This window comes from Protopterus annectens, chromosome 2.part0 (genome assembly GCF_019279795.1).
Source record: "Protopterus annectens isolate FY-2018-M chromosome 2.part0, PAN1.0, whole genome shotgun sequence".
NCBI lineage: Eukaryota > Metazoa > Chordata > Ceratodontiformes > Protopteridae > Protopterus > Protopterus annectens.
Window position 1 is genome coordinate 392295386 of NC_056728.1, and position 26213 is coordinate 392321598.

Genomic DNA, 26213 nt, shown 5'->3' on the forward strand with positions numbered 1-26213 from the left:
AGATACCAAAAAAATCTCCCAAGCTGGTGAATCGTTTGATTCACAAAATGTGTGCCATTATCACTATAAATCCTTTCCGGAATGCCAAATCTAGGGATTACTTCTTTTATCAGGGCTTTTGCCACTGTTGCTGCATCCGGGTTTTTGGTTGGAAAAGCTTCTACCCATTTAGAAAACATGTCTATAATAACTAAACAAAACTTTTTCCCTTCACATTTATTCAATTCTATGAAATCCATACAAATAGTATGGAATGGGTATGGTGGTATAGGAAAACTTCCTTGCTTGGTTTTAAATGCTCCTTGTGCATGATGCTTGTTACAAGTATGACAAGCTGCACAAAATTTATTTGTGTAATTTATGTATCCGTATGTTTGGAATATTCGATTTACTAACTGTACCATCCCCCCTGTTGAGACATGACACTGCCCATGGCTCAACAAAGCTGCATATCTAAATAAATTAGACGGCAATATCGGTTTTCTTTCTTTGGAAATGTACAGTCCATTCTCAAGAATTGCACCTCGTTTTACCCATTTTTGTTTTTCTGCTTTTGTAGTAAGCATCTGCATTGTTTTTAACATGTCTAAATCTAAAATCTCAGAGGGTTGTAATTTCTCATTTAAAAGTATAGTTTCTGAGTCTGAGGCTGCTTACTTTGCAGCTGCATCAGCTCGTGCATTGCCTTTCAAAATCTTATCCTGTTGTTTTGTATGAGCTACACATTTACAAATAGCTACTTTGGTATGTAACTGAATAGATTCTAATAACTCCAAAATAAATTGCGCATGATTAATAGGTTTTCCACTGGATGTTATCATTCCTCTATTTTTCCATTGTTGTGCAAATACATGAACTGTAGAAAAAGCATACTGACTATCAGTATATATGTTTACACGCTTGCTTTTTGCTAAAGTACATGCTCTCGTCAAAGCTATCAATTCAGCTGCTTGTGCAGATAAGTTGTGTGGTAAGGATTGAGCTTCTAAAATTTCAGTGTCTGTAACTACTGCATACCCTACCAGATTCTTCCCTGTAGGACCCCTTCTGCATGAGCCGTCCATGTAATATGTCACCTCAGCATTATCCAAGGGCATATCTGTAAGATCTGGTCTAGGTAAGGCTAACTGTTTGATTTCCTGCAGGCAGCTGTGTGGTGTGCCCTCCGCAGGAGTTGGAAGTAATGTCGATGGATTCAATGTCGTACATCGTTCAATTGTCATATGAGGTTGGCTCAGCAGTATAGTCATACATGAAAGATGTCTAGCAGGAGAAAGGTATGCCACTTTCTCTTGCAGTAAAATTATTGCAACTGCATGAGGCACTCTCAATGTGAGAGGGTGGAATAACACCACTGAGGCCGAAGCCTGTACTGCCATTGCGGCTGCAACTACTGCTTGTACACAGTGAGGCAAAGATCGCGCCACTGGGTCTAACTGTGATGAATAGTAGGCTATGGGGCGTTGCTTGTCCCCATATTGTTGCATCAATACTGACATCATATATCCTTGCTTACAATCTATGGTCTGAAAGAACCGTTTGTGATAATTTGGAAGTCCTAAAACTAATGAAGAAGCTATCAACTGCTTCAACCTGCAGAAAGCCGTTTCTGCTTCAGTTGTCCATTGTAAAATATCTTGTGCTGCCTTTGGTGTCTTATATATCAAATCAGTCAGTGGAGCATATTCCAAAGCATAATTTGGTATCCAGCTCCGACAAAAATTAGTTGTACCTAAAAAAGTCACCATTTCTTTCTTGGTTGTTGGTTTGGGTGCTTGCAAAATTGCTGTTTTTCTTTCCTCATCTAGTATTCTACCTTCATTGGATATTACATATCCTAGGTATCTAACTTGTTTTCTCCAAAGTTGTAACTTACTTTTGTTTACTTTATGTCCTTGTGTTGCAAAAAATTTCAATAATGCTACTGTATCCTCCCTGCACTGTTGCTGGGTGGGGGCTGCTAGCAAGATGTCATCTGCATAAAGTAGAATTTGACTACCTCCCGTGGGGTAAATCCTGCCAGGTTGCTAGCCATTTCTTATGCAAAAATTGTTGGGCTCTCACAATATCCCTATGGTAGTCGAGTATATGTATACCTTTTATCCTGAAATGTAAATGCAAACCAATATTGACTATCAGGATGTATAGGTATTGAAAAGAAAGCATTGTTAATATCTACTACAGAGAAATACTTCTGTTGTGGTTCTAAATCATTTAACAAAGTATGTGGGTCTGGCACCGTGGGTGCTCTAGGTATTACTGCATTGTTTACAGCTTGTAAATCTTGTACCATCCGCCATTCCCCGTTTGCTTTTTTAACAGGAAATAGGGGTGTATTACATGGTGAATCAGGAGATTCTACCAGTACTCCTTCTTTGAGTAATGCTGCTATTATAGGCTTAATTCCTATTTCTGCATCCTTTCTCAAAGGGTATTGTCTTTTCTGTGGTCTGAAAGCTGACTTTGGGGTTATTGTAACTGGTCCTGCTGTTCAAGTAAGTCCTACATCTGACTTGCCTGTTGACCAAAGAGTTGTTGGAATTTCACATAAGGCCTTTTCTTCTTCTTCTAATAACAATGCTAATCAGCTGTCCTCGCTAGATTGCAAGTGTACAGCTGGATGTGTCTGTGTCAACCAATTCAGTTTTTGTTTTTGTATCCCTTGTTCTTACAGTTCTAAATCAGTCTGTTTCTCCCATCTTGTTACTTTTTCTCCTAAATCTGCCAATTTGACACTTTTGTTCTTTGTCAAGCTGACATGTGGCAACCAATTTGATTTATACAATGCAAGGAATTCTTGAGGTAATGAACAGCTAACTACACTGTTCCCCTCAGTATCCCAGTACAAAGTACGCAAAACCAATCTAGTTGCACGATTTCTAAACAGTTCTTGCGCATACTCTCTATCAGGTCCTAGTGTAGCACAGTAGTATAGAGTACAGTGTAACAAATGCTGTCGATCAGTGTCAAGGGAGGGGGCTTTACTGATGGCTACGTTCATCAGTTCCTCGGTTACTGCCCCTGGACCAGTCATGACTAGGTCCTGGCTGTACCAGTAAAAAGTTTCATCCTCCGTTCGCACTACAAAGGTATCCATTTGTCTCTGTGCCTCCATAACTTGTACAGTTGCAACTACTGCTATGCCAAATATCTGCATAAGGTCCCTGCCCAATAGGTTTACTGGACACTTTGCAGAAACAACTATTTTACTTCTCTGGGTCATACCTGAAACAGGGTCAGTTACTGCTATATATATCATGGGAAAGTGGTTCCCTGTATAGCTGTCCATTTGCGGCTTTTACTAGTATATAATCAGGTGATTCGGAATGTTCTGGTAACTTGGAGGGGTGTATCAAAGTCCGTGACGCTCCTGAGTCACACAGGAATTTGACTTCCCTTCCCTCCACCAGAAGTGTAACTTCCAGTTTCGTATCCGCTAAGTATAGCTCTAAGCTCAATAATGCTAAGTCCAAAATTTCACTTTCTTCATCCTCCATATCTATTTGCACTTCCTCTACTCCTTCTATCACATTTACATTTGCCTTTTGTTTCTTACCTTTTCCTGATGATTTCTGACTTTCACTTGACATATCCTTACTATCATATAGTCAGTCCTCATCTCCTTTATCTTCTGTAATTACCTTTCTAGATGCCCTTTTTCCCGCATTTGAAGCATTCACCTCTCTTTTTCCTCTCTTCAAAATCTTCTGATAGTTTCTCAGACAGTTTGTTTCCCTGGGCATTCTTCTTGCCCTTTTTACCTGACTGTAATACAAATACTTCAGCTCCGTCTTCAGCAGTGAAGACTTGTGCCTTCTTTTTCTTTTTACTATTAAAATGTCTCTCAGCATGTCTAGCATATTCGAGTAAGGCTTGTAGCCTCCCTGTTCGATGATCTATCATATGCTTCGTAATGAAGCTACTAATAGGTGCAATGCAACCTTTCAAAAATGCATTTTTTAATTGTTGTTCATACGGGGAATCATTCGTTTGGTTCTCAGGAACCGACATACCGCTATGATTATTAAAACATTCTAATAATCTAGCATAATATCCATCTATTGTCTCATTTTCCTGTTGTATGCATTGATTAATGCAAGTCTAGTCTGCTCTAGGTTTCCATTTCTCAGAGATTCGGTCTGTCAGACCTTTCACTCAGTTGTCTAACTCTGCGTCACTATGTGGGAGTGGCCTAAGTTCTGCATTACAAGGATTCCAGGTGCCACAAATCATGTGCCAATCTGGACCTATAATTTGTCTTACTACTTTTTCTACTTCTTCCCCGTTCAAGTGGTAACTTAACCTCATGCCTTGTAAATCTTCTAAAAATTTCGTAAAATTAACTTTCGGATGGGGGATTCCCTCAGTAGCCTTCCGGATGTCTTCCGGTGTCCATGGTCTATATACTAAGAGTGTTGGGTCTCGCCCTTCCTGTCCTGCCTGAGGATTTGGAACTTCTATAAGTGGGCATATTTCTTCCTCACTCTCATCCTGTAGATTTCTCTCTATCTGGTATGATTTTGTGTCCCTATGTGTTTTTCGTGTTCGGGACCTAGTCTCAATAGGATCTCTAACAAATAATTGTGGTTTTCGCTAAAACTTCAGGATAACGCGGAGGCGGACCAGCCTGTCCACTTGCTTCATATCCTGAAAAGGGTAAGGGAGGGGGTAAGGGAGGAGGAGGAGGAGCTGTCACTATTACCAAGTTATTATCCTCTTTGTCTAAAAATAATGTTTTTGAATTTTTAAGCTTCTGTTCTCTACGATTTGCTTCCTCACTCCATCTGTGTGCTTAAGGAATGCCTAGTTGGCGTTGCTTTTTTGCCTGACCTCCTGCATCAGATTTAATCTGTTTAAGGAGTTTAACTAGTGAAGGTTTATCTCGTTTACCATCAAATTCATATTTGTTAACCCATTTCGTATAATACCTAACGTTATCAGAGCGTTGTAATTGCATGTATTTTGCGTCTTCGGTTAGGGGCGGATCTCGTGAGGTTTTAGTGCACTGATTACCCATGTCAAAGAAAATGTTACGTAACCCTTTTTTATCACGTGATATCAATTTCTTAGTTCCTGTTTACAGTTTATCTAGAATAACTGTCTACCTTATTCTGTTACCCTGATCTATGACCAAATATTCAGTACTTCCTTTTGTCCCTGATCTGCAAAACAAATCTTGACAACAATATATTGTAATCTAGTCCCTGATCTAAAACAGAAAAAAGGCAAATTCTTCCTACCTGAGCCTCCGGTATTGAAAATCATTCAAATTCCACTCTTCGGCCACAGATCAGAAAGTGGCCAGTCTCTTTACACACGACAATTCAGTCAGAGGTCTTTTCACTTAAGAAGAACCATTTTGGTAACTTCTCCTGCGCAGTATTCAACCACCGATACGCTCTGATCTGCAGCTTACCAAGGGAATTCCGTCTCGAAAGGACCAAACTGTTAAATAAAATTCAGAATTCAGTACACAGGAGGTTCAGATTCAAAAGTTTACTAGTGTACATCAGGAGGCAAAAAACCATGCAAGTACAGAATTTTGTCTAACATGAAACAGGAAGCACACAATTTTATATAGGTTTAACATTCAAGCTATGCCCACCTTACTGACGTGATATGTCACAGGGCATCTACATCATTTTAGCTTACAATTCTTCATTCATTAAGTTTGCTGATGCTGTACATTTAAAAAAAACTTTTCCTTTAGATACAATAAGGCCTTGCTATCCAGCTGGTCAGTCATAATGTCTTTCTGTAAAGTTATTTATTCAAGGTTTCATATCAGTTCGAATCCAATAGCAGCTTCAGTCTTTTAATGCATGTCTTTGTTCTGTTACACTTTCTCACACAGCTGCGTGATATCTAAGTAACACATATACAAGGCCATCTCATTCCGCCAGGAAAGAGAAGAAGATTTCATTATTTCACACATTTAATTTCCTGACCCAGCAGATAATCACTTGTGAAAAGCATAAACATTAAAACTTGCTAAGCTAGCATTCTGTCAGGGTCAGGGATCAGCTTTTGCTTCAAGCCACACTGCAGTTTCAAAACTACTTCACATTTAGACATGAATTAATTTTACTACTATATAATTAATAGAATACAATGCATTATATACTACTTTGCTTTTAAACTAGCATTTCTCATGTATTCAAATACACATTTTTCTAACAGAACTTATTATTGGTCTTTCTATTAAATGCTTTCAAAACGTATTAATTCCAGGGATGGCAGTCTTTTTTTTTTATATTCCCCTATAGATTTCTGCATTTCTGCCCCAGTGTCAAAAATAGTGTCAAAAAATGTCATTATTTATATGAATAAATGCCCTTATCTCCTTTGATTTTATACCTAAAGAGGAGATAGCATTGTCCTATATCTTCTACCTGTCTATCTCATCTTCTGCTCTGATAAAAAGTTTTACTGTAAAGGAATTTTTTCTTACGTCTGGTTGTCTTCCATCATTTCTAGTTTTCTGCTTATTATTTCTTCCCATGTCCTCATACGTTGTGTTCATATTAGTATTCTCTCCTTCCTTTCTGATACCTGCTACTGGATATTGAGGTCTGTCCATTACTTCTCCCCACGACAGATCTCTCCCACTCTCAGGTTCACTTTCCCCAAGTAAACCCTTCAATGCATTATCTTGCAACCTTCACAAATGGAGGGTTATAACAATGCGCTACTCTCTTGTTTCAATGTCCTCAATAAACATATGCTATTGAAACAGCATTTCTGAATCCATGGAAGGCTTGACTACCTTTCTAACCTTGCCTATTACATCCTCCAACTCCATCACTATTGCAAAAGGGCACCTCTTTCAGCAACACATAATCCATCATCTGCAATCAACTCAGCTTACTCCCTGGACTTCTCTAGCTGCACATCTATGATACAAACACCTTTTTCACCACCGTTCACACTTCTAGATTTTGCCAAGCTGTCTCCCTGCTTCTCCAGCTGCCACGGCACCCAGAACATTAGCAGGGAGTGCACAGGCCAAACATGTCCTCCCAGCAACTCCAAACAGAGTAGGGGAAGTTCACCTTTGCCCTGGCCAAATTTCCTCTAGTAGTATAAGTAAGACCTTGCATGTCCCCTTAAAAGAGGCTACTAGTCTAGTTGGATAACCCAGTCAACTAAGGATAAATACACAAACAAATAAATAAATAAAAAAGTGGCATTAACTGTTCCCCCTTAATTCCAAATTAGCATTTAGCACAGTGGTGGCAACTGCCCAGTGTGATAATTCTACAGTCCACATAAAATAACTGTGGTGGGCCTGTCATTGAATCAGAAGGTGCATCTGCATGTGGTTGTCCACTTGTGTTAGGGGTTACCACGTGCTATAGGGCATTCTGAATCCCAGCCTATGTCATGTAAGGCAGAAACTGTTATAAGCAGAAGGTGAAATGAATTACACTAATACAAAATCCTAGCTGTGCTAATTAGGTTATATTAATGAAAATAATGGAGTGTTATACAATGGATGCATTGAGCCAATTTGCTCAAGTGAAATGTATGATTTCAGTAAAAGTGGTTTAGAAAAAAAATGACTTTTTCTGCAAAATATCAGGTACTGCCTTTCACTTTTCATGTGAAATCTTGAAAAACCAGCTCCTGATGCAACACTGATGAAGACATTTGCTTTTGGGTTATCATTGGTTATAGAATATGCCTTTTTGAAATTTCTAGAAATTGCAGTTACTTGAAGAAGCTGATTTTATGAAGCTTTTTGAACATGAGGTTGGGAGAAGGTATGTAACTTGTACTGGTGTAAAAGATACAGCATATAGTTGAGGAACAGTGTGCATTTTGAAATTATTCTAATTATTATTAAAATAATTTCAGTACAGCTAGTTAAACATCTTCTAGTCTGATCCCTCAAAGACAAGAAGAAAACAATGTGTGTTGACTTAACATACTTGGGTTTGCCCATTGCTTCCCTAAGGTTATTCACCATTGTAAATCATATTTAAAATTGCGGTTGTGTTATTCAGAGATACATGTACAATTCAATGGGATTGTCTCTTTATGCTTATAGGGCAAAATACAGCCATTTCACCATTTTTTTAGATTTTCAAATTAATTGTTGCTTCTAGTTGTATTTATTGGAATACTGTTGTCCATAGATATTTTTCATTTATATTACTGTTAATACTACTTTGGATACTGACAAACCTAATAGTAAATGTTTTATTTTCTTGTATGTTTTAGCTATATTGTTTAGCATTATAATAAATACTCGATGCAAAAGCCAGCATAGTGAAGTGCTTTAAACCACTTATTGTTTGTAGAAGTTGTTGTAAATTAGAAATACATGTATGCAAAGAGAAAAGCAGCTATCTTGACGTACATTTTCAACAAAATATAAAAGTAGTACATGGCAACACATCTATTTTTAGCTTTATGTAGTATTTTTGAATGTTTGGTGTTGTGATTGATTTGCTTCTTGGATGCCCAGTTTTTCTTCTTGTAGTGTTTTCCAACAATAATGCTGCTTATCAGCATATACATTATGACAAATCACCGCTGTTCATAGGTAACACGTTAATGGTCTATGCCTTGTTTCTTTTATTTATTTATTTATGTATTTTTTTACTGGAATATTCCTACCAAGCCAAACTCCATTTTATAGATGGCTATAAAAATTCTACGTTATAATAAAAATAAAATAAAGAACAAAGAATGCTGCACAACATATGTTCGATCAGTAATAAGCATTACAAAGCTAGCTGATGAAACTCTGAGTATGCATCAGCTGATCTTTAGTTTATTTACTGGTTCAGACCATGGAAATGCCAGTCATGGAGAAGTGAGAGTGATCAGCAAATGCTGCCCTCCCCCCCATGTTACAACTTAGGTATTGGTCATTCCCACTTCTCAAGCATCCTCTGGAGGGATGCCAGGAAGTGCATTCCATACTTTCAGGTACATGGTAGTATAAACCTTCTCAGATCTGTGTGTTTGCCAAGGCTCAGTATAATGGGCATTGCATCATACTTACTGGAAATCAGGAATAGGACAGTAGGACCATATTGAACCCCCAGATCCAAAAGATTGACACTGAGATCCCTGGCTCTTATGTCTCCATCCTGTTGAAAGTGGGGAGTTAAGTCGTTGTCAAGAAGGAAAAAAAAATAAGCATTTAAAAATAGAAAACAATTTACAAACTATACAGGAAGAGATGTCTCGGTAAATAGTTAACAAAAGTGAATACACATGCCAGGGACCAGATCAAACAGTAATATAACTGACATTTTGTAGACATACTTGTTGGAGAATTTATTTATTTATTTTTATTTATTTATTTATTTGTTTAACATTTGTTAACTGGGAAATTCCGACTTGGAACGAGCCAATTTTCAGCCGAGGCCTGGGGAAAAATGCTCCAGATACATGTCTTTGCAACGTGGGAGGAAACCAGAGCACCCGGAGAAAACCCACATGAATGAAATTCTTGAGGGGTGATAAGGTCAACCACATCAGTAAAGCAGCTACAACTGTAATAATATTGTTTGCATATGAAATGCTGCACCATTAAGTTAGATACAAGGGCATCCAGTACTGTGACTGTAACAAGTATCAGTAAGCAATGATCTTCAGATACAATTTTGTTCTGAATACAGTAGTCTGACACCTATAGAAGACTCTTTAACACTGATTTGCACATAGCAATTGCATTATTATTACTGGGATGTCCATCAATCACTTAAATCATCAATAGTCACTTTTTCACCCATATATTACTATGTAAGGCTTTGCAGAGCTATGCAGGCACCATGTCTTTGCTATGTGTTAGCATGCATTTGTGTCTTTGTTATGCGTGAGCATACATCTGTGTCTTTGTCAGGTGTGAGCACATATCATCATACTTAACAAATCATGCCACGTCTCCTTCATATTATTTCCCAGCTCTCTTACATATGTATATGGCTATTGTTGTACAGTATTGCCTCTTGCTTATATTCATAATGTGAGGAATCAGGGTCACTCTTTGAGCTAGAAATAATGCAGTACTTTTCTATTTAGAAGAGCTAGCTGATGGTGAGCCCATCTTCATGTACAGCTGTCCCATTTTGTTTTACTCTTGCTTGCTTATGTAACTGTACATTCGGATTAAATGACATTTGTCTTATGCAGCCTTATCTATTTAATTGTTGCCAATAGTGGGAAGAGCCGGATGTATGATGTGATCTACGAAACTATCTCAACTGATTTTCCAGCCTTTATTGGACAGATCTTTGGTTATATTGCAAACCCTGGATTGATCATCCCAGCTGTTCTGCTTATGGTGTAAGTACATCTTTTGCTTTTCATTTTATTATACAAAACTCTATACTTTTTATAAGTTGCTACTAGCCAGTTAGCAAGAATAAAGTGTATCCTGTAGCATATCTACATAGCTTATAAAGGTGGTATCATGTCACATGTGCTTCCTGCTTCAGCATTCTGAATCATACAAGGGCCGGTCTAATTCAGACATCTGATTGACTAAATGAAGCCTTATGCAATTACCACCTTAAAAGTGTATTTAAATAATTATAAAAATAAATTGAAATTGTGGGCAATAAGAATATTGGCAACTTTGCAACAAATCCTGTTTTTTTAAGTAAAGTTTGTGCTATGCAAGAATGCTGAGGCCTCATAAGTCTCCATTGAAACAGAATTATAGGATCATAGGATCATAGGAGATTACTAGGCAGTTGACCCAGAGGTCATTTCAAGCCTAGTTGTTTTGTCCCAATGCAGTGCCATAGAAATGTTAATTAATTCCCCAAATTGCATTTAGTAATGGCCGCCCATATCCAGGAGGGTTGTGGATACTATCCCCAGTAAGAATTTATGGTGCCCCATCCACTCATTCAGGTTCCTCTTGAACAGTATCATAGAGGTGCTCTGTTTCACATGAATAGGCAGCCTATTCCAAAGATGTGGCAGTTGCTGGAGATAAATCTATCCCTCCAGAATGTCTTATTTAATTTGCAGGCCATATTTAGGTCTCTGGAATGGTTAGTCCTAGTCTCATTTGATTTACGGATCTGCAACAAGTTCATTAGGTTTGAGCCTGAGATTGCCCTGTACGCCAAGCATAAGTCTCCCCCTAAGAATTCTATACAATACAGAGTATAGTGACAGGGACTTTAGTTAGTCTGCATAAGGCAAGCACTGAAGTCCTTTGATTTTCTTTGTTAGAAACCTCTGAGGTCTCTCAAATTGCCGCAGGTGCTTTGTACGGTACCTGCCAAATGGGGTGTTATACTCAATTATGGGCTGGATTAGTGCTGTGTATAGAGGGGTTATAACCTCTTTTTCTCTCGAGGCAATGCCTTTACTAATCAAGTGTGCTATGTAGGAAGCGTTCCTTACTACAGTAGACACATGGTGGTTGAAGTTAAGGTCACAGTCAACTTGTGATCCCAGGTCCCTTACCACTTCGTGAGTACTTAGGGTATTGTTGTTGATTTGATAATGTGAAGGGACATTGTTTGTGCTGAAGGGAATGATGATACATTTCTTTGCATTCAGTTTGAGACCATAGCTAAGACACCATTCACTGGTCTGCGTAAGACCCTCCTGGAGTACACTGACATATTTGGGGATTTAATAACTACAACCAATTTGCAGTCATCTGCAAACTTGGTCACCCACAACCCCTCAGCTTTGACATGAACTTCTGAGAAGTATATACCAAACAGTAGGGGGGCATCACAGACCCCTGTGGCACCCCACTGAGGACAGGTCTGCTGTTTGATGTGGAATCACCCACTTTGATAGTATGTGTCTGGTTTGTGAGCTAGTTAGCAACCCATCTTACAACAAAGGGATTTACATTGAGTTTCCTAAGTGTATAGGTAATGCCTGAATGTGGGATTGTGTCAAAAGCCTTTGCCAACTCAAGGTATGCTGTGTGCACAGATTTGCCTTCGTAAATGGGCTTGGTCACATTTTCAAAAAAATCCACAAGATTTAACAGGCAGAATCTGCTCTTGATGAAGTTGAATTGGGTAGGATCCAAAGTTTGGAGATCACCTGTGTCTTTATTTATGAGTTCCATAATTATATGTTCCATAGCCTTACAGATAAGGCTGGGCAAGCTTATGGGTCTGTAATTCCCCTTGTCGGCTGCTAGGCCACCTTTGCGAGGGGAATAAATTATGCTGTTCTCCATTCCACAGGAATAAAGCCTGTGGTTAAACTATGATTGAAAAGGGTACTTAATTGTGGTGTTAGTTCATGTTTTAACTTGTTTAGAATACAGTCTGGGATGCAGTCTGTTCCCATAGAGGCTGTATTTTTTGCCTTGAACAGGGCTTTGATGACCTGTTCTTCAGATATGTAGGGTGGGGGGGGGGGGGTTGGGTAAGGTTTGTGATAGGTTTGGAGGGGATTAGGGAGTGAAGTTTTCACCAAACCTATCTGCTATCAGATTTGCTATTTCTCTTGGGTCAGTGTGTGTGATACCATTAGTCACTAGTTCTGCACATGCTTGGGTCCTACCTTTTAAGCTATGGACATAGATGCAAAAGGCCTTATAATTATCATTGGCTGTGCCTGCCAAGTTTTTCTCAAAAAAGCCCTTAGAGGATTTGACAAGTTAGTTATTTGCCTGTTGAGGCTGAGGAGGGTGCTATTCCGTTGTTAGGGTCTCGCCTTTGGTTTCTTTGACAGCAACATTTTGCATTTATTGTAAAGTTTATTGATGCTGGATGTCCACCATGGGGGCTTGTTTTTACTTGGGGCTCTGACTTTGATTCTTTCTGGTACAGCTGAGTCTATACACTTACATAAGTAATTGTACAGGGCTTTAGTGTAAGCTTCGGCGTAGGTACCACTTCCAGCTGGAGGTGAGGCTTGGAATGCATTTATATCTTCACCTAGGAGGGTGTAGTTTCCCTTGGTGAAGTTTTTAGTCTGAGTTCACCCTTTATGAGTTCTGGTGTTAGTTTCAGCTCAAAGGTGACTGATTTGTGGACAGATTTAATTAATGAGGGTCCGACAGTTGCGGTAGTGTACCTGTTTGACATGTTGATGAGAACCAGATCTAGTATATTTGTTCCTCTTGTCAGGATGTGAACAATTTGTTCCAGGGCTTTTGAGTTAAGAAAGTCAGGTAACTTTTGCACTAGTGAGTTAGGGCTAGTGTAGATTTCCCAGTTGATGGTGGGGTAATGGAAATCCTCCATACCCAGAGTCTTCTTCTTCTTCTTTCAGCTGCTCCCATTAGGGGTCGCCACAGCAGATCAACTGTTTCCATTTCTTCCTGTACTCTGCATCTTGCTCTATCACACCAACCGCCTGCATGTCCTCTCTCACCACATCCATAAACCTTATCTTAGGCCTTCCTCTTTTCCTGTTACCTGGCAGCTTCATCCTTAGCATCTTTTTCCCAATATACTCTGCATCCCTCCTCAGCACGGATTCAGGCACCTAGGCGGTGCGACATCCACCTGTGAGACAGCTGGATGGGGACACATGGCGGGATGACAAATCAGCTGCAGTGACAAATGACTGTGGACAATTCCCTGTAAGAATTGAGAAAACCCCTACACCCTAACCACAGGTGGCACATACAAACCCCCATAGTGATACAGTGTGCACCCCGTTAGAAGCCACTATGTGCAGCTGTCAGTGGAACATATGGCTGGCATAGCATGCCACGTGGGCATGAAAGTGGTACCATGGAACCTGTGTGCTATGGACAAAGCCTTTATTAAATGAATATGCAATGTGATGTGTGTAGTGCTTGGTGCATACTAAAGTCAAACAGCATCACAATTTGTAGAAATGTGCCACAGCACGGAGGAAATCCTGTACATCACTGTAGTCACACTTATGTTGTAAGATGTGCTTTAGGCGACGCTCCCCTACTACAATAGCCTTCCTACGCGGTGTTACAGGCATCCCCCTCAGAAGAGATTCACGTTGGTTATCAGTCAGGTTCTGCTCCTGCTGCAGAACACACAGAAGGTCGGCTAGCTGTACAGTAGGGCATCCCAGTAATACCTTCAGCCGATGATGCCACGCCTCCACCTGGTTGTTAGTCCGCGGGAAGTCCATTTCTGAGACATCAGACATGTTCCAAAACCGCAAAAGGTATGACGATGGCAGTCGTGTCTGTACTGAACAGTGGGATGCATACTTGCGTGGTCGGCCTCATACATAATGATGGTCTAGAAAAACACCAATTGGCTAAGCACATTCCGGTAAGGAAGCCAAAATGTCCAGAAATGCAGGGACAACATCATCCAATGGTAGGAATGCCAACGCTATTAGCTTGCGGATGGCAATTGAGAATGCAGTGTCCGTGCCATAGAGGGCGACAAGGTGATGATGCTGGATCTGATGCCAGATGATCTGTGCAAAATGGAATAGGCATCCCTTCAGAATACTCCTAGGGAATGCCTTCCGGCTGGCACGTATCGCTGCCTTCTCAAAATCGGTCATAATATACTGTGGGGACAAAGTGCATCCCTGGTCAGCAGCCATACCCTTCAATACTTCCCACAAAGTGGTGTATGCTGACTCCGACTTCCGTGTCATGAGATAGTACACCAGGGGTACAATCCTTGTTGAGGTGGGGGTGCCAGTACATCCATGTAATGTATATAGCTGCCGACATAAATCAGCCCGTGTGGGGAAGGTGCCATCTCCAAGAATAATGTCGGACCTGCACAAATCTGTCATATTCTGTGTAGTAGTAAGTAGAACCAGGGAATCTGTCCCATCCATATCCGACCTTCTACGGAGGAGGAAGCTGCCACTACAGAGTGGATACTGGCTGACATCAATATCCGCAAGTGTTGCTGGAGGTGTAGCCCTGGCTGTCCATGCCCGCTGCCGTACCCTGGTTATGCTCCACTGAAGTGTTGCACGACAAGGCATCTCTTGTAGGACATTGTCATCTGCTGTGCCTAGGACACTCTGCATTACCAAGCTTGGCAATTCATTACCAGTTACTGCCCTCTGCTGCAGTTCTGCTCGCAGTGTTGCCACGTGGGCCATTGTTGCATCCGGGCCATGCTGGTGTGGCAGTGATTTCAACAGTTCTTAGGTTCATAGGTTCATAGGTTCATACTAGGCTATCTGCCCGAGGGCATTTACAAGCCTAGCCCATAGTTTTGTGGCTTACGCCACCCCTTTAGTATGGGGAACTATACCCATTATTTTGCTGTGCCTCTGTTGAGCAGTGACACTGAGGTAATCCCTGGGGTATATCTGCGATCTCCCATCCATTGGTCAAGATTTCTCTTGAACAAGGCCAGCGAGGTGCTCTGCCTCACATATACCGGGATTTTATTCCACAGCATAGGGAGTCTTTGGGTGATGAATCTATCCCTCCAGCACGTCCTATTAATAGCCGTGTCGAGGTTTAAGTCTCCCGCCCTTGTGGCTCTGACGGATCTAGATTTTTGAGGTGAAGCATATTCATCAAATCTGGGTTTGACATGGCCTTGTATGTTAGGCAAAGGTCACCTCTGAGCAAGCGGTGGCGACTGAATAGAGCTGGAGTTCTTTCAGTCGGGCAGCATAGGACAGATGTTTGAGACCCTTTATCCTTTTGGTGAGGAACTTTTGTGGCCTCTCCAGCTGCTGCAAGTGTCGGGTCAGATACATTCGAATGGGGCATTGTACTCAATCATTGGTCTGATGAGTGATGAGTATAGGAGACTATGACCTCCCTTGATCTAGATGAGAATCCCTTCATGATAAGGTGGGCAATGTAGAAGGTCTTCCTAACTACTTTAGCTACATGGGTGTCGAATGACAGACTACTATCAACCTGGGTCCCCAGGTCCCTGATAACTTCTTCTGTACTCAGTGGATTGCCACCTATTTGGTAGCTAGGGGTAACCTTGTTTTTCCGAAGGGTATGACTATGCATTTTTGGCATTTAACTTTAGGCCATGGCTCTGGCACCAGTTATCCGTTTCTGTGAGACCCTTCTGAAGGATATCTGTGTCAGATGTGTTTTCTACTATGGCCCAGTTTGCAGTCATCTGCAAACTTTGTCAGCCATAACCCTCCTGTGTTTGCTTGTACTTGGAAAAGTAGATGCCAAACAAGAGTGGGCCCAGGACTGAGCCCTGTGGTACACCACTTGTGACAGGCTTTGAGTCTGACATGGCGCCAGCAACTCTGACCCTGTGGGTTCTGTCACTCAGCCAGTTTGCAACCCATCTTGTGATGTATGGGTTAACATTTAAGCTGATGAGTTTTCAATGATACCCGAGTGGGGTATTGTATCAAAGGCCTTCGCCAGATCGAGGTAGGCTGTATGGACTGCCTTTCCCTCATCAATGGCTTTGGTGACTGTTTGAAAAAGTCAACCAAGTTTAGAAGGCATGATCTGCCTTTGACAAAGCCAAACTGGGATGGATCCAAAGTCTGCAAATTCCTATGTCTTTATTTATGAGGTCCATTATGATCCTCTCCATGGCTTTGCAGATAAGGCTTGTCAAGCTAATGGGCCGGTAATTTCCAGGGTCGGTGGAGGCACCGCCTTTGTGAAGTGGGACCACAGTTGCAGTGCGCCACTCCCTGAGTACGTATCCAGAGGTAAGACTATGATTAAACAGCTGTCCTAGCTGTGGGTTTAATTCCTCGTTGAGTTCGTGGAGCACACAGCCGGGGACACCATCAGGTCCCATGGATGCTGTGTTTTTTGCTTTGGAGAGAGCAGTTCTCACTTGGGCGTTGGAGATGTTTGGGGGGCTGCAATCGCCTGGTATAGCTATCTCTCCTTTTGGGGGGGCGGGGGGGGAGAAGTTTGCACTGAACCTGTCAGCCAGTATGTTGGCAATGTCTGTAGGATCAGTAATCTTCACATCATTTTGAACTAGTTCTGAGCATATCTGGGAGTTTCCTCCCAGGTTTCTAACATAGCTAAAGAAGGCCTTATGATTGTCTTTTGAGTCTTTAGCTATTTTTCTCTCAAAATTTGCTTTGGATGTACAGTGATGGCACATCCTCTGCATGCCTTTACTCTCCGCTCAATACATGCCCAGTACCGTTTCAGTGGTGCGTCACGTTCCAAATGGTAGAGGTACCCATCAACCACCAGCATTGGTTTACCACGTTTGTTGGGCACTGTGGTGTATCTGTTGCCAAGCAGACCAGGGCTATACAGATACATAGATTCCAGCATGGTCACAGCACTTGTTGATGGCCTCTCAGTATCCATTTCAGCCAAGCTAGCTGGGAATGGGATATACAACCAACCGTGTAGCAAGTCCCTTCCAGATGATGGGTTACTCGCTGTACAACACCTTGTCCTGTACTGTATGTAGTAGCACTGTCTGCCACAGTGGCTCTGTACAGCTGTGTGCACTCCACCTGTCCCTGTCTTCCTCTCCGCTATGGTGTCACTGTTTGCAGTTAACACAACCCTGGTGTTGCAATATGCTTGTACTCTAGTAGGTGTCTACAAAGCCTAGTTGCAGCACAGATTCTCACTGTACTGCACCAGCCCCCTTTAACTCCCAGTCTTTGCTGCTGGCCAATCAGGGTATTGGGCCCAGTCTCAGTTTCAGTGGCAGAGGTTACATAGGGAGGTACCTGTGTGTTGCACCCCTGTCTGCCTACATGGGACTGCGTATGTATGTACACACCTATTGCAGGGACAACTGGATGGGTTTGGTTACACCTGCAGGACATACACTACCATGGTGTGGGTTGTGGGTTAATGCTCCTGTTTGTCCTGCTACCGGGTTGACAGTCCCTGCTTGGCCAGGTTGGCATGTTCCTACCGAACACTGCACCCAGGGGCACTAAAAGGACAGGTACTGTTTGTTGCAGGCATGCCTCTCATATGTGCTGCTCCTATGCTAAAGCCCCCCTGCTGTGACATGATTCCTGTACGTGGACAGACTGTTGTTTCCTTAGGCTTTACTGTGTGTGGGGTATTGCTTCTAAATCTGTAGTGTATATCCCTTTAAGGTCTTAACCTGACACATGACTTGGTGTTGAATGCACTAGTTCTCCGGCTTAGCTGTGCTGTGTTGTGTTTTCGTACTGTGAATTGTACTTCCTGCTTGTTCGGGACCTTTTGCTGTGTTTTGTGTTTAACAGGGCTGTGCAGGTAAGTGATACTTTGCTGTTTGTGTTTACTCCACTTGTGTGGCACTACCAATGTGCCGTTTGCTTTTTCGATCGGATTCCCGTTGCCGGCCGCGGACACTGTTACTTGACAGCCTGCAATTACACTTTAGGGGCCGTCCGCATTTGTCGGTTTTCCTACCGCCGTAGGTTCTCACAGTGGGTCATTCATTCGGCAGCTCCGCTCTACGGTCTAGCGGTGCTGCGGCCTTCTAGTTTCGGCGATGTAGCTCACTGGCATTTGTCCCGCGATCTAAACGCCGGAATCTCCTCAGCACATGTCCAAACCAACATAATCTTGCCTCTCTGGCTTTGTCTCCAAACCTTCCAACCTGGGCTGACCCTCTAATATACTTATTCCTAATCCTGTCCATCCTCATCACACCCAGTGCAAATCTTAACATCTTCAATTCTGCCACGTCAAGCTCTGACTCATGCTTTTTTGTCAATGCCACTGTCTCCAACCCATATAACATAGCTGGTCTCACTACCCTCTTGTAGACCTTCCCTTTCACTCTTACTGGTACTCATCTGTCACAAATCACTACTGACACTCTTCTCCACCCACTCCATCCTGCCTGTACTCTCTTCTTCACCTCTCTTCCACACTCACCATTACTCTGAACTATTGATCCCAAGTACTTAAACTCATTCACCTTCGCCACCTCTACTCCCTGCATCCTCACCATTCCTCTGTCCTCCCTCTCATTCACACACATATATTCTATCTTAGTCCTGCTGACCTTCATTCCTCTTCTCTCTAGAGCATATCTCCACCACTCCAGGGTCTCCTCCACCTGTTCCCTACTCTCACTACAGATCACAATGTCATCTGCAAACATCATAGTCCACTGGGACTCTTGTCTGATCTCATCTGTCAATCTGTCCATCACCATTGCAAATAAGAAAGGGCTCAGAGCTGATCCTTGATGTAATCCCACCTCCACCTTAAACGCATCCGTCACTCCCACTGCAGACATCACCGCTGTCACACTACCCTCGTACATATCCTGTACCACTCTTACATACTTCTCTGATACTCCCGACTTCCTCATACAATACCACAACTCCTCTCTAGGCACCCTGTCATATGCTTTCTCTAAATCCACAAAGACACAATGCAACTCCTTCTGACCTTCTCTGTACTTCTCCATCAACACTCTCAGAGCAAACATCGCATCTGTAGTGCTCTTCCCTGGCATGAAACCATACTACTGATCACTAATCATCACCTCCCTTCTTAACCTAGCTTCCACTACTCTTTCCCATAACTTCATGCTGTGACTGATCAGTTTAATCCCTCTGTATGACTACAGCTCTGCACATTACCCTTATTCTTAAAAATCGGTACCAAAACACTTTTTCTCCATTCCTCAGGCATCCTCTCACTTTCCAAGATTTCATTAAACAATCTAGTTAAAAACTCCACTGCCATTTCACCTAAACACCTCCATGCTTCCACAGGTATGTCATCTGGACCAACAGCCTTTCCGTTCTTCATCCTCTTCATAGCTATCCTTACTTCGTCCTTGCTAATCCACTGCACTTCATAATTCACTATCCGTACATCATCCAACCTTCTCTCCCTCTCATTCTCTTCATTCATCAACCCCTCAAAGTACTCTTTCCATCTGCTCAACACACTCTCCTCACTTGTGAGTATGTTTCCCTAATTACCTTTATCATCCTTACCTGCTGCACATCTTTACTAGCTCAGTCCCTCTGTCTAGCCAATCGGTACAGGTCCTTTTCTCCCTCCTTAGTGTCCAACCTTTTATACAACTCTTCATATGCCTTATCCTTAGCCTTCACCACCTCTCTCTTTGCCATGCACCTCATCTCCTTATACTCTTGTCTACTTTCTTCATCTCTTTGACAATCCCACTTCTTCTTCGCCAACCTCTTTCTCTGTATACTCTCCTGTACTTCTTCATTCCACCACCAGGTCTCCTTGTCCTCCTTCCTCTTTCCAGATGTCACACCAAGCACCCTTCTAGCCATCTCTCTTACTAGCTCTGCTGTAGTTACCCAGCTATTCAGTAACTCTTCACTGCCACCCAGTGCCTGTCTTAACTTTTCCCTGAACATCACCTCACAATTACCCTTTTTCAGTTTCTACCATTTGATCCTTGGTGCTGCCCTCACACTCATCCTCCTCTTCTTGATCACCAATGTCATCCTACAAACCACCATCTTATGCTGCCTAACTACACTTTCCCCTGCCACCACTTTACAGTCTCCAATCTCCTTCAGATTGGCCCCTCTACAAAAGATATAATCCACCTGTGTGCATCTTCCTCCACTCTTGTATGTCACCCTATGCTCCTCCCTCTTGTTAAAATACATATTCATCACAGCCATGTCCATCATTTTCACAAAATCCACTACTAGCTGACCTTCTGCATTCCTTTGCTTAACACAGTACCTACCCATCACTTCCCTATCCCCTCTGTTCCCTTCACCAATATGCCCATTGAAATCTGCTCCAATCACCAGTCTCTCACCCTTGGGTACAGTCATCACCACTTCATCCAACTCACTCCAAAATGTTTCTTTCTCATCCATCGCACACCCAACTTGTGGAGCATATGCACTAACAACATTCATCATTACACCATCAATTTCCAGCTTCATAAACAACACTGTATCCGACACTCTTTTCACCTCCAAAACACTCTTAGCATACTGTTCCTTCAGGATAATGCCTATGCCATTTTTCCTCCCATCCACACCATGATAAAACAATTTGAAACCACCTTCGATACACCTAGCCTTGCTCCCCTTCCATCTGGTCTGTTGCACACACAATATACCAACCGTCCTTCGGTTCATCATATCAGCTAGCTCCCTCCCTATACCAGTCATAGTGCCAACATTCAAAGTTCCGACCCTCACTATCACAGTCCTAGCCTTTACCTGCCTTCAGGCATGCCTTCCACCTCTTCTCCTCCAGTAATATTTGGATTGTCTCCAGTTTGGTCAAGTAGGCTTTGTGCGTGTCATGACCCGTGCAGGGGGATCTACAACTGGCTATGACTTGTATGGGGTCTTACCCACTTTAACCTGAACTTGTAGTAACTACATGGAGTTGTCAAGTCTAACGAGACAGGAGGTGACTTTATCTCTAATACAGATAGAAACACTGCCTCCCTTGGTTCTCACATCTTCATTTTGTAAGCTGAAGTTGTGGAAGGCATTATAGCCTTGCAAGGCTGAGGCACTCTCTGAGGCCTTAACCAAGTTTGTGTGACTGCACAGACATCTACATATTCCAGTGATAGAAGTGCTTCCAGGGTGTGCAGTTTTTAGTTTAGGCTGCTAGCATTTAGCAGCATGACCCTTATTTTGTTATGATTGGTAAGCTTCACGTCAGTAAGTTTGTTTTCAAGACCTTGCCTAAAAAAGGCACTATGGAGGAGGCAAGAGCCTTTGTCTGCAGCCATAAGCCTAGAGGTGCCAGGTGAACCATCTCTGGCAAGGCAGCGAGGTTTGTCGACCATGGCTTCCCAGACTGACAGGAACTGGCTCCCCTTTGAATGAAACCAAAAACTAAGCCAATTATTGAAATCAATCAGTCTTTGTTTATACTGTGGCATCATTCTAGGTGAGGGTAGTATGCTGCTCAAGGCTAGGGACATACCTGCCTGGGACACGTACTTAGAGAGCTCAATCATGTCTCTCTTCATATAGTCCAGTGAAGTGCATCTCAGGTTGTTCACTCCAACATGAACTATGACAGAGTCATAATGGTACTTGTTGCTGACAGACCTGAGTGCATGCATGATCTGACGAATCCTGGCACTGGAAAGGCAGATGACTGTGACTTTCTCCTTGTCCAGCCTCACTATTGAGTCTCTAATAAGGAAAATCTGTGGAAAATCTGTAAAAAATAACAAAAAACATTATAGTGCCAGATCTCTTAAAATACCACAGCAGGAGTGATGCAGGTTTTCCATGTCTGTGGTAATTTCTACTGATCTCCCATAGTTGCCTTATTGAATTAAGGAAATGCACATAGGTTCATAGGAGCGTTCTAGGCTAATGTCCCTGGAGCCTTTACAGGTTTAGCCCATAGAAGTGCCTTGGCATCATGCCACCTGCCATTAGTTCCCAGTGCCTTTATCAAGTAGAGCCACTGGAGTGATCCCCGTGGTGAACTTTCTATTTCCCATCCACTCATTAAGATTTCTCTTGAAGAGGGCTAGTGAGATGCTCTACTTAACATGTATGGGAAGTCTATTCTAGAACATGGGCAGTCTCTGGGTTATGAACCTGTCCCTCCAACATATTCTGTTGATTTTGGTAATGAGGTTGAGGTCTCTGGAGCGTGTGATGTGGAGGGATTGGGATTTCTTTAGATGTAGCATTTCTAACAAAGCTGGGTTAGACATGGCTTTGTAAGTCAAGTAGAGATCTCCTCTTAGTAGACGATATGAGACAGAGAATAACTGGATTTTTTGAATCTGTCCATGTCGGACATGTATTTAAGGCCTAGGATCCTCTTCTTGAGGTACTTTTGTGGCCTCTCCAGCTGTTGCAGGTGTCTAGTGATGTACATGCAAAATGGGGCATTATACTCTATGATTGGTCTAATGAGGGAAGAGTAGAGAGAAATGATGACCTCTTTCTTCCTGGACACAAAACCCTTGGTAATGAAATGCGCCACATAGAAGGGCTTTCTGACCACAGTGGTAATGTGGTGGTCGAAGGAGAGGTTGCTGTCAACCTGTGTCCCTAGATCTCTTATAACACCTTCAGTATTCAATGGGCTCCCATCAATGTGGTAATTAGAGGGAACTGAGTTTTTCCCAAAGGGGATGATGATGATGCATTTTTTGGAAGTAAGCTTAAGGCCATGGTTTCGACATAGTCATTGGTCTCAGTGAGGGCTTATTGTAGGATGTCTGCATCACTTGGGGAGTTAATAATGTCTCCCAGCTTGTAGTCATTTGCAAATTTAGTCATCCAGAGTCCCTCCGTGTTGGCCTGGACTTCTGAGAAGTAGATGCCAAACAGGAGAGGACCCAGAACCGATCCCTGTGGAACTCCACTAGTGACTGGTCAGCAGTCTGACTTGGAGTCTGCTACTTTCACACTGTGTGTTCTATCTGTGATCCAGTTTGCAACCCACCTAATGATATAGGGGTTGTTGCCTAGTTTGGTGAGTTTATCAATAATTCCTGACTGAGGATTGGTATCAAAGGCCTTGGCCAGATCGAGGTAGGCTGTATGAACTGCCTTACATTCATCCACTGCTCTGGTATGGTATGCTATGGTATTTTTGGGAAACAGAAAATTGTACAGGGTTTTTTTCCTTATCCCAGTACAGGGCCACTGACAGCATGTAAACATAGATTTCTATGGAGGGCTCCTGTCAGATATGTAAGTATATAACTTTAAGGCAGATGAGCTGGATTCAATAAAATGCGTGCAATGTGGTAAACAGAATTTCCAGGGAAATCTGATGGAATATATCCCTCATGGAGGTTTCACAATTTGTGCTGTCTCTTTGTGCTACTTTTTAAGTCTATTGACATGATATAGTATAAAAAAGTGGGCATGCATTTACTACAGTTGCAGAAGTAAAGAGCATATCTGCTTTCAAGGATTCCTGTATTTAAAACAACAGAAGTGTCATTCTCAAAAATTTGGCTCAGTTATAGCTACCAGGATTTTTTTTATTACAAGGAAGTTTAGCAGAAAAAATAGAAGCTTCTGTACTAGAAATTTGGGCTATTTTTCTCTGTATATGAATTAGATGAAAAGTCTGAAGAGGTAAGCTGCTCTAGTGGAGTATAGAGATGAAGCCTGACTACAGCAGAGATGACCAAAGTTTGATTGGCAGTTCAGAAGACTGATGGAGCAGCAGAAAGGGATCAGCATGCCTGTCTTGGGTGGGAGGGTGTTTGTGATGCTCCCTCAGGGAAGGATGGTCTAAAGAGGGAAGTTGCTTTTGGATGTAGTGAGTGAGCACATGGGCAAGGAAGATAGTGGCTAGGGCATATAAAGACCTCCTGGAAAGATGTAAACACTGTTGAGTCCCTGGGATGGACTTAATATTTACAAACAGTCCCACAATATCAGAAAAGTCCTTGGGGAAGGGTTGAGAGATTAACTGATAGACCAGGCATGGACATGGGACACTGGGGAGCTGAACCAGTAGAATGAGGTCAAGGGAACCAAAACAAAGTCAGAAGAGGTACAGAATGCTGTATTCCCACATACGTTTGGAAATAAACCATATATATATTTAGCTCTTAGTTTTATTGACACGGAAAAGGATGAAATAGCAACACTTAAAGATGTAAATTCAGTAATTATTGTCAGATCAGGGCACACATAATTTTTAATTTATTAAAAATGTGTTCTTGACAAGAACACAGGGCTCTACAGAAACTATGAACCTTTATTTTACACAGCTGAACAACACATTGAAAGACTGTCTTTGGTAATTTAATATGAAGCAGAATATCTCTAGTGAGTTCCAGACATAGGTTTTCAGGTAGAACTGGATCAATCATAACTTTATAGGTCAAGCAGAGATAACTTTTCAGAGTGAGTGTGTCCATATATCTGTCTATATAGCTATCTATATATCTTTCAACCTGTCAAGCTAGCTAGCTATTGATCTATCAGTTTGTCTATCTTATGAAAAAACACACCAAAAAAGTCTAGCACTGTTCAAGTAAACACCTTTAATGGATGAAATAAGTTCAAATTTGCACCAGACATGGAGTTTCACCAAGCAGGATTTATCAATGTTGTGAGAAAAAAACACCCAGAATTTATAATATAATTATATAAGCACGTGATGATACATTTCAAGTAAAAAAAAAAAAAAAAAAAACTTTTACAAAAAGCATTTCAACCAAGATAGCATTTTCATTTATGGTCTTCCTGAAGGAAAATAAAGACATAACTTGTCAAGAATTTTTAATATGTGTATAAAAAAATCATGTAGTACATATTATTTAAAAGGAATGTTTTGTGACTTAGACAAACCACCTGTAACTATCAATAAAAAATAGCATTAGAATGTATTAAATGTTTTATTTTATAGAAGGCTTTTATTTACTTTACGTCTGATATTACTTAGGTTAACCTCTGGGTCTATATTATTAGCTTGAAAGCTAATTATGTCGAATGCAAGTCTATCGACACATAAATGTCTAACGACAGAAATGTCGAGCAGTACTTCCATCGAAAAACAGTGCATCGAAAAGTTTTAGTTGGCCCGAGCTATTGCCCAAAAGCACACAACATTGAACGTTTAAACGGAAATCTCTGTAAGGGGAGATTTCCATTTGCTTCAATGTTGTCAGATATCGGAGTTGGTATATTTAAGTAGCGGGGGTGTGAGGGGTGCAGGGGGCTTGCCCCCCTGCGTAAATACTTTAGTTTTTTTTTTTTGTTTAATAATTTTTTTATTAGGGTTGTATGTTTTGTGTATAAATTGGTAATGCAATAATTGTGGAACAGCAGATGAGGAAGTTTTTACAAGTTTAGTAATGAGCTGTTGTTAGTTTTGTTACTTCACACCAGGGACATGGTGTTAGCCAACAATAAGTTTTCTATGATTTAACTTTCGATGAAGACGTGTTTCGCTAAATGCATTGTTCGCTATATATGTGTTGATGGACTTGCATTTGACATAATTAGATTTCAAGCTAATAATATAGACCTGAACCGCTAGCCTAAACTAATATACTAACCAAGAGCTATGACAAGTAATCAAAATACATCTTTCAAAGATCTTGTTAGCATTTACAGAGATAGAATCACATACATTAAGCAATAAGTGCAATTTAGAAGATTTGAGGATCCTTATAGTGAAAAATCATGGCCTGTTTTTGGAAATTTAGCTTTATATCTAGAAAAAATGCTGGCCCACTGTTTTATATTTCTAAAACCACATTTATTTTAAGGGCCAAAAAATTCTTGCAAAAGCTAATCTCATGAAATCAAATGACATTTTTTAATGTTTTGACACAAAATATAAATATGCCATTAATAGTGACAAATCTATCTAATTTTAGTGTCAATTTAAATGAGGGAGGTGTTTTAAGGATTTTTTTTGGAAAAGGAAACAAATTGATAGATCACAAAAG

At 41.4% G+C, this 26213-nt stretch overlaps 1 protein-coding gene across 1 annotated transcript in view; it reads left to right on the forward strand.

The window, feature by feature from the left end:
* TMC1 (transmembrane channel like 1) overlaps nucleotides 1–26213 on the forward strand; it is a 902740-nt gene that overhangs the window by 790881 nt on the left and 85646 nt on the right. The window contains exon 13 of the mRNA XM_044060320.1: nucleotides 10177–10302. Coding sequence (XP_043916255.1) covers nucleotides 10177–10302 — 126 coding nt within the window. The remainder of the gene's footprint in view (nucleotides 1–10176; nucleotides 10303–26213) is intronic.